Source organism: Lacerta agilis, chromosome 16 (genome assembly GCF_009819535.1).
Source record: "Lacerta agilis isolate rLacAgi1 chromosome 16, rLacAgi1.pri, whole genome shotgun sequence".
Classification (NCBI taxonomy): Eukaryota; Metazoa; Chordata; class Lepidosauria; order Squamata; family Lacertidae; genus Lacerta; species Lacerta agilis.
The window spans coordinates 39,959,042-39,973,679 of NC_046327.1; the positions used below are offsets into that span (position 1 = coordinate 39,959,042).

A 14,638-nucleotide genomic window follows, 5' to 3' on the forward strand; every position below is an offset into this window, starting at 1 on the left:
TTTCTACCTAGGCCCAAACACGAGTGCGTGGCTCTGGCTTAGGGGCCCGAGGTAGCTCTTACGGGGCGGTAGCATCGGAGTCCTATCGTGAAGCATTGCACAAGACGATGCTGACTCGTTTCAATGAGTCAGAATGAGCTCTTCAAGGAGCACCCACCTGTACAGTATTTTGCTGCTGACTGTCTCCCTTCACCCGTCCCTCACTTTCACAAAATGTTCCTTTTGGTTGACTTTTTTTTTAATTAAATGTTGAAAAGGACAATAAGTTTTTGGTTTTTTTAACATAGCTGAGGCCTGTGGGAAAAGTGGTGCACTCCTGGCCCTCGTTCGGTTATGAAGCACTTATGGGAACATCTATATATTATACCATAGTAACCTGTTGAGCTAAAAGCTCTGCACATAGCTCTGCTGGGGCAGCCATTGTTGAATCCAACTGAAGTCCATGCCATGATCACTGGTCCAGCAAAAACAAACCAACAGAGAAGACCACTGTATCAACCACAAGGGCAGCCTTTTCCTTCTAGAGTGTTCGGTGTAGCCCTTCCACCAGCTCTACATAATGAGGTTCTGAAAGAAAAGTGAAATCTATTAGAAGAGTCTGTTTCTAGCCATGGTGCAGTGATGCATGTATACCTACCTATACAGAGCAATCCCCCGCTATATCTTGCTCTTGTATCCTCCTCGCCCCTCATATGTAAATTCCCTCTTACCAGACAAGCCACCTTTCTCCTGCTGCCTACCTCCATCAGGTTGGATGTAGCCATGTCTGATAAGGAAATCCAGAGCCACCATTGCAGAGTTGGGCTTGAAATCTGAAGATCCAATGGCCTCTTTCACCTGCAGAAGAGGAATATTTACAGTTCATATATCTCTCACACTAGGAGGTGGCATGCTAATTGCCGTGACCTTACTTTGTGTTCACCTTATACAGGGTAGCTGTCTTATTAAGAATGTGAACTTGGGTAGGAAGCACAAAGTCCACTGGTGGAAAATTGTTCCCAGTCAAACAAAATTCTAGGCCATGTTAATTTAGGAGGAGGAGACCCAAGTTCAGAAGTCAACCAGCAGCCTATGGGATTATTGCAGTTTACACTTAATTACCACACTGCTTCTCAGATAATTATTACACTACCTCAAAAAATTCTTTTACCAAATTACTGACCACCCCTCTCTGGACTATTTCTTATACAGGCACAGGAATTTAGAACCCTAACCAACAATTAGAGCTTTTGGCAGGTGGTTTTATGAAAGCAAGAAACTTTGAGGAAGGCATGTTTGTGGGAGGCCTTAACCCATTGTTGTAATTTGCAGTGCAATTCTCTGCGGTATCAACTTCTGAGTCACTTTTTGCCCTAAGTCAAGTTACACCTACTAACCTTCTCAAGTGGCCAGAGGTAGAACTGCTGCACCTCTCCGTCTCCCACCTGGGGCACAAAACCTTCAGGTAACTTCAGGTCAAATACAAACTGGCATTCAGCATAGATGCCTCCCTGTGCACCCTCATAGGTGTAGCTGGGGTGGGAGAAGGCAGGGGAAAGCGTTCAGCAGTATTTATGACTGTGGAGATAAGTTGCATTAGGTTCTTATTTGGTTGGGGAGGGAGGTAAACTTTGATCTGAATTACTGAGAATCTGCCTTTTCCAGAATAGCTACAGTGATTCTGGTGTTTGACTCTCTGCTTCAACAATACCTACTGATGTTTGGAAAAGCTGGTAGAGAGGGAGAGGGAGAGGAATGAAGGCAATCTACTTTCTATACTTGAGGCACATTAGAAATATACCTAAGCTATGATATTTTCATGATTAAGCTTTTCACTCAGGATTAGTTTGTAGGAGGCAAACCATGAATGGGCAAGGCAGCTGGTGCTTAGGTGGGACAGAACAGGAAGTGCTGCTCAAGGGTCACAGTCAGAGTTGGGCAGCCTTAAGCCCTGGCACCAGAGGCCTTGCCACATACTCCTTGTGCACCAATGAAAAGGTGGCATTTCTACAATATAGCTGGAATTCTCAAATACAAGCTTTAAGTGTCTGTGCTCCTACAGCAAATTTGCAGAGGCACAGAATACAGCCAGCCTTTTTTATATAGGCCCTGGCTTTTAAATATTAATTTCCCCCTTACCTACACAACTGCATTTTCCTGAACTTGAGGTAGCTTTTTCCTATTACCTGATAGTTCCGGCAGCTTTGGCAAGTGCAGTGAGAGAGGCGGGGATGCAAGCTTCTTCCTGGCTTTCCTTCACCAGCGTGTCTCTGACACCCAGCCCTGATGCAATGCCCCCAGCAGCCTAAGGAGAGCAAAATGAGGGATTAATATTGAGCTACTGTGGTAAATGGTCACAAAGCAGCTCTGCTTCCCCCAATTGGCCCTGGTGCTTTGTAAGCTTACTACCCATTTAGTGGACAATGATCCCCAATTGTCTGTTAATCTTGTGCCTCAATTTGTAGAGTGGGGAGAAGGAGTTCACCTGGTGAAAAGGCTCATGCTGAAATACTCCTTCAGTTACTGGACAGGTGCATGTTTTGTGCATTCAGCCTTTTATCTCACTATTCCCTGTTGCTGTTATCTGATCAGCCCCATAACTGGATTATTGAGAGCTGCTCCCAACTCGGGCCTCCTATTGCCTCTTCCATCTCATCTCTTACCATGTTGTCCAGCAAGCCAGGGTAAGTCAGCTTGCTCAGGGCCCTCCTGGCCAACCACATGAACATCTGCCCATTGTGCAAAGTGTAGCCATTCAGGTGGGCGCCATAGCGCTTCACTCCAAACAATGCTGGGTGCAAGAGAGAAACAAAAGTAACTTGTTTAGGTTAATCGTTTCCAGATGCAACCACAAAAAGAGTGCAGGAGGGGGCCGACCTTCCCCCTACCACCGCCCAAACACTTGGTGTATTATGTAGGCCAGGCTTCCTCAACCTCGGCCCTCCAGATGTTTTGAGACTACAGTTCCCATCATCCCTGACCACTGGTCCTGCTAGCTAGGGATCATGGGAGTTGTAGGCCAAAAACATCTGGAGTGCTGAGGTTGAGGAACTGATGTAGGCTGAGATAATTAACACTGCTTAGAGAATAGTCATTTCTTCTGTAGAATGACAGAGGAAAGCCGTATTGGAGGGGTACCAGGCACACAGTCAGAGTTGCAAGTGAAAAGGAAATGCATGGTGAAAAAATTGAATACGCACTTACTTTACACTTTTGCTGTGCAATATTCTTTAGCTTCTCTTGTAGTCATTCTATACAGGAAGTCACTATCAACATCTCATTTCCAAAATCCCCAGCTTCTATTAAGATGCCTGACAAGGTTTCACAGGCCTGGAGCAGCTGCTAAATGAAGCTACACAGTCATACCTCGGGTTACGGCAGCTTCAGGTTGCACGTTTTGGGTTGTGCACCGCACCGAACCCGGAAGTACCGGAACAGGTTACTTCCGGGTTTGTCGCTTCGCGCATGCACAACCCAAAAACGCGCAACCTGAAGCGGCCTTAACCAGAGGTATGACTAGAGGGAACTGGGAACAACAAATTTCAAGGGAAAGCCCTCCCTGTGATATTATTTCCAGGTGCTCAACCCCTAAGCCCAGATGACTAGGAAGAACAAAACAAGATGAACACAGAACAGTTTGCAAGCAGTAAGCAGACAACGCAGTCCTGGCTGGAGATAAAGAGCAGGCAGTTCTGAAAAGGAATGAAGCAACCAGGATTTAGTACCTTAAGAATCAGTCTTGGGTTGTAAAGTATTATCCTTTTTATAGATAGGGAACTGAGTCTGTGACAATGTCTGAGACCACCTAGTGCACAGCTGACCAAGTCAGGATTGGAACAGAAGCCTCCCACTTCACATCGAATGCTCTCTCATTTTGGAGGACAAACATTATTATTGGGGTGATATCCAACTAACCACCCAGCCAGATGGGTGGGGTATAAATAATAAAATTATTATTCTTAAATCATACCCAGAGTAGACCCACTGGAATCAATGGACTTGCATTCATGTTTCATTCACTGCACATAGCCCTTTATAGAGCACAGAAGCTAGATTTCTCCAGCAGGGTAAAAAAGGAGATATTTGGACAAATCTGACTTGAGCTCTTAGCCGTGCTCCTAAATGTTAGCGTGGGTGGGACTGGGCAAATGCTTCTAGGAGGTAGACACATTGGGAGGCCTCTCTTAATTACTTCTACATGAATCGTGTCTCATATCAATGGAATAAAAAGCAAAGAAAGGTTTTTCAGACTCACGAGTTGCAGAACGCTCCATGCTGAAGAGAGGCGTGTCACAAAAATAGGGCATCACACTGTAGAGCTGCAACGAAAGCAAGTTTTGGTTCATGGACAACTGTTTCATTGGCCCAGCCACTCCTTCCTCCCAGAGCTAGTATTCTGAAGGGAAGCCCTGAGTCCCTCCCACTTGACTCTTAACAGTATTCAAAGACACCCATGGGTGCCACATGGTCCCTTCACCTTCCTTGGGTGCCTGGTAATCTCACCTCCTCTCTCCACTCCTTCAGGCAAGGGAAGTCTTGCTGTGCTCTCATTTCCCCGAGTACTCCTTGCACAGCATCAGTTCTTTGCTCATAGGATGCCAGCTTCTTGTTAAGTTCCACGCAAGCAGGCACACCGTCACCCTGAGACACCGAGAAAACAGCTGGATACTGACTGAGATAATTGGCTACAGATGGCGACACGTGGCCCACCTGCTGTCCAGCAACCATAAATGGCAGGCACAAAGCCTTTGAAGAACCTGCAAGGAGATGAAGCTGTCAATTCATAATCATTTTGCCAAGTCCTAGTTCCTACGAGCAGGGCCATATTTAAGTATATAAAAAATATTTTAATTTTTATGCCTGCTGCTTTGCAGCATCTCTGATCAGCATAAGCAATAGCATGGACTCTTTAAAAAGTTTATTTTGATAGGGAAAGGCATTTTGTTGTTGTTGTTCAGTCGTTCAGTCGTGTCCGACTCTTTGTGACCCCATGGACCAGAACACACCAGGCACGCCTATCCTTCACTGCCTCTCGCAGTTTGGCCAAACTCATGCCAGTCGCTTCGAGAACACTGTCCAACCATCTCATCCTCTGTCGCCCCCTTCTCCTTGTGCCCTCCATCTTTCCCAGCATCAGGGTCTTTTCTAGAGAGTCTTCTCTTCTCATGAGGTGGCCAAAGTACTGGAGCCTCAGCTTCAGGATCTGTCCTTCTAGTGAGCACTCAGGGCTGATTTCTTTGAGAATGGATAGGTTTGATCTTCTTGCAGTCCATGGGACTCTCAAGAGTCTCCTCCAGCACCATAATTCAAAAGCATCAATTCTACGGCGATCAGCCTTCTTTATGGTCCAGCTCTCACTTCCGTACATTACTACTTCGAAAACCATAGCTTTAACTATACAGACCTTTGTCGGCAAGGTGATGTCTTTGCTTTTTAAGATGCTGTCTAGGTTTGTCATTGCTTTTCTCCCAAGAAGCAGGCGTCTTCTGATTTCGTGACTGCTGTCACCATCTGCAGTGATCATGGAACCCAAGAAAGTGAAATCTCTCACTGCCTCCATTTCTTCCCCTTCTATTTGCCAGGAGGTGATGGGACCAGTGGCCATGATCTTAGTTTTTTTGATGTTGAGCTTCAGACCATATTTTGCGCTCTCTTCTTTCACCCTCATTAAAAGGTTCTTTAATTCTTCCTCACTTTCTGCCATCAAGGTAGTATCATCAGCATATCTGAGGTTGTTGATATTTTTTCCGGCAATCTTAATTCCGGTTGGAGATTCATCCAGTCCAGCCTTTCGCATGATGAATTCTGCATATAAGTTAAATAAGCAGGGAGACAATATACAGCCTTGTCGTACTCCTTTCCCAATTTTGAACCAATCAGTTGTTCCATATCCAGTTCTAATTGTAGCTTCTTGTCCCACATAGAGATTTCTCAGGAGGCAAATGAGGTGATCCGGCACTCCCATTTCTTTAAGAACTTGCCATAGTTTGCTGTGGTCGACACAGTCAAATGCTTTTGCATAATCAATGAAGCAGAAGTAGATGTTTTTCTGGAACTCTCTGGCTTTCTCCATAATCCAGCGCATGTTTGCAATTTGGTCTCTGGTTCCTCTGCCCCTTCGAAATCCAGCTTGCACTTCTGGGAGTTCTCGGTCCACATACTGCTTAAGCCTGCCTTGTAGAATTTTAAGCATAACCTTGCTAGCGTGTGAAATGAGTGCAATTGTGCGGTAGCTGGAGCATTCTTTGGCACTGCCCTTCTTTGGGATTGGGATGTAGACTGATCTTCTCCAGTCCTCTGGCCACTGCTGAGTTTTCCAAACTTGCTGGCATATTGAGTGTAGCACCTTAACAGCATCCTCTTTTAAAATTTTAAGTTTTAAGTAGTTCAGCTGGAAAAAAGTTTATTTTGATAGGGAAAGGCATTTTGGACATGGGCAAATACTTTTCAGCTTGGAATTGCTTTCTTGCACATGTTTACTCAAAAGAAGGTTTCATTGATTTCAGAAGCACCTACACGCAAGTAAGATTGGAGCCTGAATTTCATAGAAAAGCATGAATAAGATAGCAATTGTAGACTGCAAGAGTTTATTTCTGTCAGGGTGATAAGACTGCGGCAATATTCAAGGTGCTTGCACTGCTCCCCAAACAACACTGCTGACATACAATGTTATTTTTCTGTTTCACTTGCTTTTTGGGGCAGGCAATTTTCATCCTATTGTTATATTTTAAAACTAAGGAGTACCTATTTTAGGGTTTGTCAAGTGGAGTCCAGATGAACTAGACCTGGCCAGGAGCAGATATTGGTCAAAAAGGGAGGACAAAATTTGGTACCCCCCCCCCAAAAAAACCCTTCTTATTGTCACAATAATTCCTTTTAGTACAGTTGCTTTTTTATGGATCTTCTCAGTTGGCCGCTGGCTTAATTTTCCACCCCTTTCCTTACTGCAAAGGGCTGTGGGCAGTTTGAAAAGCTTACTATGGAGCCTGAGAAAGAGGGAGTGAATTAGAATTAGAGGTCATGGAATCAGAGTTGGAAGGTACCCTGAGGGTCATCCAGTCCGACCCCCTGCAAGGCAGGAATCTCAGCTCAAGCATCCATAATAGAAGCTCTGCCGAAAAGCTTCCAAGAAAGGGCAGCCCACCACCTTTCGACTGGGATAGCTCTGTCGGTGGAGCGCGAGACTCTGAAACTCAGGGTTGCGGGTTCCAGCTCCGCGCTGGGAAAAGGATTCCTGCATTGCAGGCGGTTGGACTAGATGACCCTGGGGGATCCCTTCCAGCCAGGGTCCAACGCGGAGGCCTGGCCGCCCCTTGTCTCCCCCTGCCCCCTTGGTTTTTGTCTTGCCTGCTCCGTGGAAAGAGTTCATCCTCCGCAGCAGCGCCCTGACCCCCTCCGACCAGGCGGCGGCCGCCATGGATCCCCAAGCGCCGCCCCCGCCCCCGCCCCCCCCCCGCCAAACAGCCGCTTCCGCCTGGCCGCTGCTGCCGCCAAGGGCCAGGGCCGCTCTCTCTCCTCGGGCGCCGCGGATCGAGAGATCTCTCCGCGATCCCCGCGGAAGGGAGCGTCGCCCAGCGAAGCAGGTGCTGCGTCTGTCCGTGGCCGGGCGGATCTCGCTTCGGTTCTGCCTGGACACCGGGGGGGGGGGGGAATAAATGGGTCTGAGGGGGAGGGAGGGGTCGCTTTGTGCGTCATCATGTCATGCATTTTTGTGCTCCGATGTTGTGAACCTCCCCGTGTCCCTAGGAGGAAGGGCGGTATATAAGTGTGATAAATAAATGTGATAAAAATAAATAGAGGAAGAGATGGGGGGCGGGGGGGGGCACACACTTGTGCTACGGAATCTTCCCCTGCACCAGAATGTAAATTTGGCACCTTTTCCTGTTGCTGTGCAGAATTCAAAAGCATACTCCCAATTTTTCTTCATCTTAGCCAGGGCTTGACAGATTCCTCCAGAATCCAGAACAATGGACAGGCAGCACATTTAACCAAAAAAGAAAAAGGACTTTGGTGCAACACTATAATAACCTGTAAAATAAAATGTAGAGGAGAACTAGCATTGTGTTTTAAAAATAGAATAAGTCTACAGTCAGGAGGCTATGCCAGTGGGTTCTCCTGCACGATGGGTGAAAAAGGCAGCAGCATGTGGATTTCCCATCACTGAGGTATTAAGTAGTGGGTGGACATAGCAGACGACACAGTGATTCTCCAAGCAGCTCTCCTTCTTCTCAGGCTGGAACAGAACTGGACTGAAGGGCTAAGCTAGCCTGCTTATATAGTACTCAGTAACATGCAACAGTAACAACTCTCTCTAGCTATCCAATCCGTGAGCAACAATCTTAATCCTTCATTTGCATGTTGTGGACCTGAGTGAGAACTGCAGCCATGGTGCGCAGAGTGAAACAATATACACAACACCCCTAGTGGCCTAGGGTGAGAACTTCAATACATAACATTTAGTTGCTTGATCACTTGATCCTCCAAGCCTCTTCCCACTTTTATTTATATTAGTATTGGAGACTTTAATAGAATTGATCAGGAAAACTGAAAAAATTAGAGGAGTCAGAATAGGAGCAAAATCCTACAAAATTAGGGCTTTCGACGATGATTTAATAATAACAACGGAAGATCCCCAGAGTAGTATTCTAGCGGCGATCGAGACAATTAATGATTTTGAGAAACTAGCTGGATTTGAATTAAACTTAAAAAAAAACTACCTTACTGGTCAAGAACATGAAAAAAGAGAATGCCAAAGATTTACAAACAGCGACAGGTCTGGAAATAAAAAATAAAGCTAAATACCTGGGTTTATGGATTTCAATGAAATGCATCAGTTTATATCAGGATAACTATACCAGGATGTGGAATGAAATCAAAAAGAACATGGAGATCTGGAATAAATTATATCTCTCTCTAACAGGCAGGATGTTGTTGTTGTTCAGTCGTTCAGTCGTGTCCGACTCTTCGTGACCCCATGGACCAGAGTACGCCAGGCACGCCTATCCTTCACTGCCTCTCACAGTTTGGCCAAACTCATGTTAGTAGCTTCGAGAACACTGTCCAACCATCTCATCCTCTGTCGTCCCCTTCTACTTGTGCCCTCCATCTTTCCCAACATCAGGGTCTTTTCTAGAGAGTCTTCTCTTCTCATGAGGTGGCCAAAGTACTGGAGCCTCAACTTCAGGATCTGTCCTTCTAGTGGGCTGATTTCCTTCAGAATGGATAGGTTTGATCTTCTTGCAGTCCATGGGACTCTCAAGAGTCTCCTCCAGCACCATAATTCAAAAGCATCAAATCTTAAAATGAGTATCCTACCAATGATGACCTACCTGTTCCAAACCATCCCCATACTAGGAGGGATGGGCTGCTTTAAAAATTGGAAAAAAAAGATATAACTAGATTTATTTGGAGCGGGAGGAAGTCAAGGATAAAACCTCAAATCCTTATTGATAGGAGAGAGAGGGTGTAGTAGGAGAGCCCCCCTTGCCTAGCAAACATCCCGCTTGCCAGCAACCTGGGTTTCTTCTCGTTTTGGACCAACCTCCCAGGGTAGTCCCCAGGCCTTATTTTTTGTGCTGCCACCACCCTTTTCTTATCCCAGTCGCGTTCCCAGGCAGAATCAAAGGGAATTTCAGTCCTGTTCCAGCAACGCGACTGTCGTTCGCTCTAAAGGAGCCACAAGTTAAACTTCCCCAAAATAGCCTAGCTGAGCAGAAAGCACTGGTTTAGCTAAGCAGCCGGTTAGAGGTGAACAAAACACAAGCCAAATATTCCTTTAAATATTTATTAAAAGAATAACAAAACTAAACGTTACATAGTTCCCATACAGTAGTTACAAGTAATGAAAATAAAAACATTGCATAGTATACTAACTTACAGACCAATCTTCAAAGTCCATCTCCCAGAACTGGCATGGACACGGCTTTCTAGCCGGAATTAGCATAGCCCCCAGGCGTCCGCCCTAAAACAAACTGACATGATGGCTAATAGCTTGTCCTGGCTAAGACCACTTACCCACACAAAGGGGAAGGTAATTAAGGATTTTGCCCATGCGGGGTCCTGGGATTCGCCCAGTGAGGTGCGATCTTTGCTAGTTAATTATCCAATCCCAAGCCCTTTGTCATTCATCTTCAGGTGTCACAAACTGAGGCAGCTGAAGCGTTTGAAGCTGCCCTCCCCACTTTCCCAGGACAGATAAGAGTCTCCAGCTGCCCAGAGAGCCGTTATCAAAGCTACAATTCACATGTGATTCTCACACTCCACCGGCCATCAGGCAATTACAGGAACACTTTGAATTCCACCCAAAGGTTACTTTCAGGATGATTCCCATCATGCACATCCTCCCAGCTCCCAGAATACTTTGCTTTTGGAACCAAGGATTTTGCTACTTCTCTACAGAGGGGAGGTTTCACCCTCCCAGAATTAGAGTTATACCATGCAGCTGCTGGATTAGTGTGGTTGAAACATCGGATTGACTTAAGGAACACAGACGTACTCGACCTGGAGGGGTTTGATAACCGCTTCGGATGGCATGCCTACTTAATATATGGAAAGGTTAGTGTGCACAGGGGATTCATGAACCACATCATAATAAAATATTTGTATAAAATCTGGACAAAATACAGATGGATGCTGGAGCCAGGAATTCCCCTATGGACATCACCAACAGAAGCAATAGCGGTTAAGAGAAGGAACATGCAGGGTGAATGGGTCAGGTATAGAACATTAATAGAAGTAGAAAATGGAAGTGTTAAACTCAAAGAATACAAAGAAGTAAGCAACCAACTATCAGGTTGGTTGCAATACTTTCAGCTAAATGAAAGATTTAAGACAGACAAGAAAGAAGGCCTAACTAAGGAAACATCAAAGTTGGAGTTAGAATTAATTCAATGCAAAGGAAAATATATTGCCAAGATGTATAATTTACTGTTGGAATGGGAGGTTAAAGATGAAATTGTGAAAAGCACCATGATAAAATGGGCCCAAGACCTGGGATATAACATCTATATGGCCCAGTGGGAGAAACTGTGGAAGGAGGACATCAAATTTGCGGCATGCACTAACTTAAGGGAAAACTTTATGAAGACGTTATACAGATGGCATCTCACCCCAGCGAAGTTATCTAAAATGTATAAAAACCAAACATCTGTATGCTGGAGGTGTAAAGAGGGATTAGGATCCTATTTTCACATGTGGTGGGAGTGCAAAGCCATCAAAGATTACTGGGATTACTGGTATCTGAAGAAGTGTGCATGCACACGAAAGCTCATACCAAGAACAAACACAGTTGGTCTCTAAGGTGCTACTGAAAAGAATTTTCTATTTTGTTTCGACTGTGGCAGACCAACACGGCTACCCACCTGTTACCGGGAAAAGATCCACAATAAATTAAAAAAACTTTTAAAACTCTCATTCAAGAAGAGACCGGAAATTTTCCTCTTAGGAATTTTACCATCTGAAATTAAAAAAGAAGATAGACCCTTACTCATGTATGCTGCGACTGCAGCAGCCAGGATATTAATCGCAAGAAATTGGAAGAGCGATAAAATTCCAACATATCTGAAGAAGTGTGCATGCACACGAAAGCTCATACCAAGAACAAACTTAGTTGGTCTCTAAGGTGCTACTGGAAGGAACTTTTTATTTTGTTTTGACTATGGCAGACCAACACGGCTACCTACCTGTAACTAAAACTCCAACTATAAGTGACTGGCAGGTTCTTCTGATGGAATACTTACAGTTAGCCGTAATGACAGGGAGAATTAGAGGACACTCCAATTAAAAAGTTGAAAAAGAATGGGAATTTTTTCAAAATGACTTAAATCAGTACTATAATATTAAAATCTCCTGGTAGAATTAGCGTGAACCTTGTATAAAAAGGAAAATAATACTACCAAGTAAGGGAAATTAAAAGATAAACAAATGGACTCGTGTGTAAATAAGTGGTCAAAATAAAGACGTAAAGAACATAATCAGAAGTCAAATTTGTTTATTTTATGTTTAATGTTTGTTGTTGTTTTTTGTTCATTACTTCTTTTATACACTCTGCTCTATTAGAGCCTCTTCTCACCTTGGATTTTTCTTTTCTTTCTTTTTCTTTTCGTTCTTATTTTCTTTTTTTACAGTAATTATGCTAAATTCTTGAACTGGCCCTATATTGTGGGGAAAAGAAACTGGATAAGATTAACATATACTAAAGAGAACTAATATAAAAGTAAACAAATAATGAGGAAAGGGTAAACTAGAATGAAAAAATGTGATATTATGCAATGTTATGTTATGTTTTATGTGTTGTGTTGTGTTATGTTATGTGTTGTGTGATGTTATGGTTTGTGAGATGTTATGTGTGGTTGTTTTATGTTTTGTTATGTTATGTTAGGTTAGGTTAGGTTAGGTTAGGTTAGGTTATGATAGGCTATGTTATGTTATATTGTGTTATGTCATGTTATGTATTATTGGTAAGATTTGTATTTGTTTGATTGGATTTTGTAAATACAAAGTTTAAATAAAGTATTTTTATGCCTGGGGGGGGGATGAAGCTGCCCTTCCCTGCTATTCTGAGGTTTCCTGCCCCAACGGATGGAGGCCCCAGTTAGCAAATTCCCATGAACAGACCTACCAAATCAAAGAATCAGACTGAGTCAGGCTGAATTTAGGGAAACAAACTTTTATTACACTTTCAAATATTTTCACATTTTTTTCCTCAATTTTTTTTAAGTGTCTGGCTTCTAAGATTTTTTTTATCACAATGGCCAGTAGAAAAATAACCAAACTCTTAGAAATGAAGGTGCGCTCATTGGTGCTTCCCACAAAAGTTGGGTTGGAGAGGTGATGGGGGGGGGCGTTGTGGAGCAGCGTTGGAGCGGAGATGTCTGGATTAGGAAGAGATGCTTTTATGGAGTGAATGGTTCACAAAGAGACTTCGGTTTATTATGTACAGAGCAACCAGGTTTTCATAGCGATGTAGACAAGGCCTTGCTTTGGAGCAGACTACCTACTGGAAAAGTAAGAACCAGTCCTTGGAAAATCCATATGGAGAACAATCATAAATAGGATTTCTTTCTCTGGAGAATTTTAGCTCCTGGCTCACTGTGGCACAAGGACCTTGTTCTCTACAGTCTGACTCTGGTGCCAGCTGCAAATTCACATTGTGGTAAGTAACTCACAAAATCAAAGCAAGTCTCCAGAGAAAGAGCGGAGCTTGAGCAGGAAGCAGGGAATCAGATTGAAAAATAAATTTAAAAGGGCATTTAACCTCATATCAGGGGAAGCTATTGCCAACAATTATGTCCTATTAAGTCTGGTTTACCCGGCTTGTGATTTCCAATCCAAATGCAGCCCCATTCCCCTTGGTAAACCTGTTTTTGCTGCCTGCCTGGGACTGCAAAAATGAAGGGGTTGTCAAACAACTGGAAAGTCACAATACAGCTATTTGGCAGTATCTGCTTTATGGGTCCAAAATCACAGGCCTGCATTAAGTTATGCTTCTCTCATCACCACCACCCAGCAAGTACAAAGATCATCAACAAAAGGACGGATTTCTTCATTCTGTAATGTTAACATGTACCATCTCGCCTGGAGAGGTGCCACAAACTTAAATATTATCTTTATGATTAAAGTGCTTCCACATGCTCCCAGCAGACCTGGCATGGAGGCAAATGGGGTGCTAAGCATGCCTCCTTACTCCTTACTGGCTAGAGTTGCCAAACGAAAAAAAGGTGGCAGTGTCATATATTCAAAAAGCAGCAGGAGGGGCCTTAGCTTAGATGCCGCCATTCCCCTCCCAACTGTTCAAAAAGAATTGCAAGGACTAGTCACCACCTCCTCATGCTCCATTCCTTTGGGGGTTAGGTTACACTCTCACCATAAAAACAGAAACCAGGAGATCTTTGGGCCTCCTCTTGCCATCCCATTCCCTGTGCCACTGCAGCTCTAACATATGGGAAAATGAACTGTGCAGAGCAGGAGGGAGAGAGAGAGAGAGAGAGAATAAGATTCAGAATTACCCGCCTGCCCTTTCAGACTTGTCCATTGGGCCATAGCCTTGCCTCCTGTCCAAAGGCAGAGCTAGCTGTTCCGGCACCTGGAGCGGCGTACATGCTGTGACAACGGGGCGGGGTGAGCTGCCCACAGGGGAAGCCCCCCTCAGGGATGACACCCAGGGCGGGCTGCACCCATCACATCCCCTTCCTCTGCCAGTGCTCCTGTCCCGCAGAGTTGAAGCGCTGGTGTTGGGCGCACATTGCACAGCACTCCCAAATTAGGAGGTCCATATCCTGCTTCTCCACTGTGCAGCCCAATCCAGAGCGCTGCTGAGCAGCCCACATTCCCAGAAGGCTGTGACACAACAAGGTAATGATCTTGGAGCTACTTGGTCTTCTATTTTGGGTAGTTGGGCATGAACAAAGGGGGAAAGTGCCCTCCTCCCCAACTCGGACACTGGCCCCTGCCATCTGCACCTCTTCCTCCCCAAGGAGCAAAGGGATGAGATTTCTTCAGCAAGCGCATGGACTGATGGCCTTTCGTTATAAAGGTAAATGAAGTGGAGCCCCTCCAGGTGCGTTTCACCTGCCAAACGCCCTAAATTACAGAGGTCCCACCACCACTGTTTTCAGTGGAGAAAAAGAAGACCTCATGCTGTTTGTTGGGGGGGATGCAG

General features: G+C 44.7%; 2 protein-coding genes across 7 annotated transcripts in view; one reads left to right on the plus strand and one right to left on the minus strand.

Annotated features, from left to right (window-relative positions):
• Nucleotides 1–258, plus strand: part of RBM10 (RNA binding motif protein 10) — a 62,164-nt gene extending 61,906 nt beyond the window's left edge. For all 5 annotated transcript variants that reach the window (XM_033173285.1, XM_033173289.1, XM_033173288.1 and 2 more), the window contains exon 24: nucleotides 12–258. In XM_033173285.1, the coding sequence (XP_033029176.1) occupies nucleotides 12–137 (126 nt within the window). In that variant the 3' untranslated portion in view covers nucleotides 138–258. The remainder of the gene's footprint in view (nucleotides 1–11) is intronic.
• Nucleotides 259–322: 64 nt separating this feature from the next.
• On the minus strand, nucleotides 323–8,054 carry LOC117060764 (nudix hydrolase 20, chloroplastic-like). Of its 2 annotated transcripts, none has more exons than XM_033173291.1 (8): nucleotides 7,819–8,054; nucleotides 4,483–4,736; nucleotides 4,235–4,298; nucleotides 2,643–2,770; nucleotides 2,166–2,284; nucleotides 1,377–1,512; nucleotides 741–837; nucleotides 323–567 (listed from the first exon to the last, which is right to left on the minus strand). In XM_033173291.1, exons 1-8 carry the CDS (start codon nucleotides 7,961–7,963, stop codon nucleotides 521–523), a joined length of 990 nt encoding a protein of 329 aa, XP_033029182.1. In that variant the 5' UTR covers nucleotides 7,964–8,054; the 3' UTR covers nucleotides 323–520. The 2 variants fall into 2 exon arrangements, with proteins under 2 accessions (XP_033029182.1, XP_033029183.1); XM_033173292.1 differs by lacking the exon at nucleotides 7,819–8,054 and adding an exon at nucleotides 7,327–7,410.
• Between the last annotated feature and the right edge of the window lie 6,584 nt (nucleotides 8,055–14,638).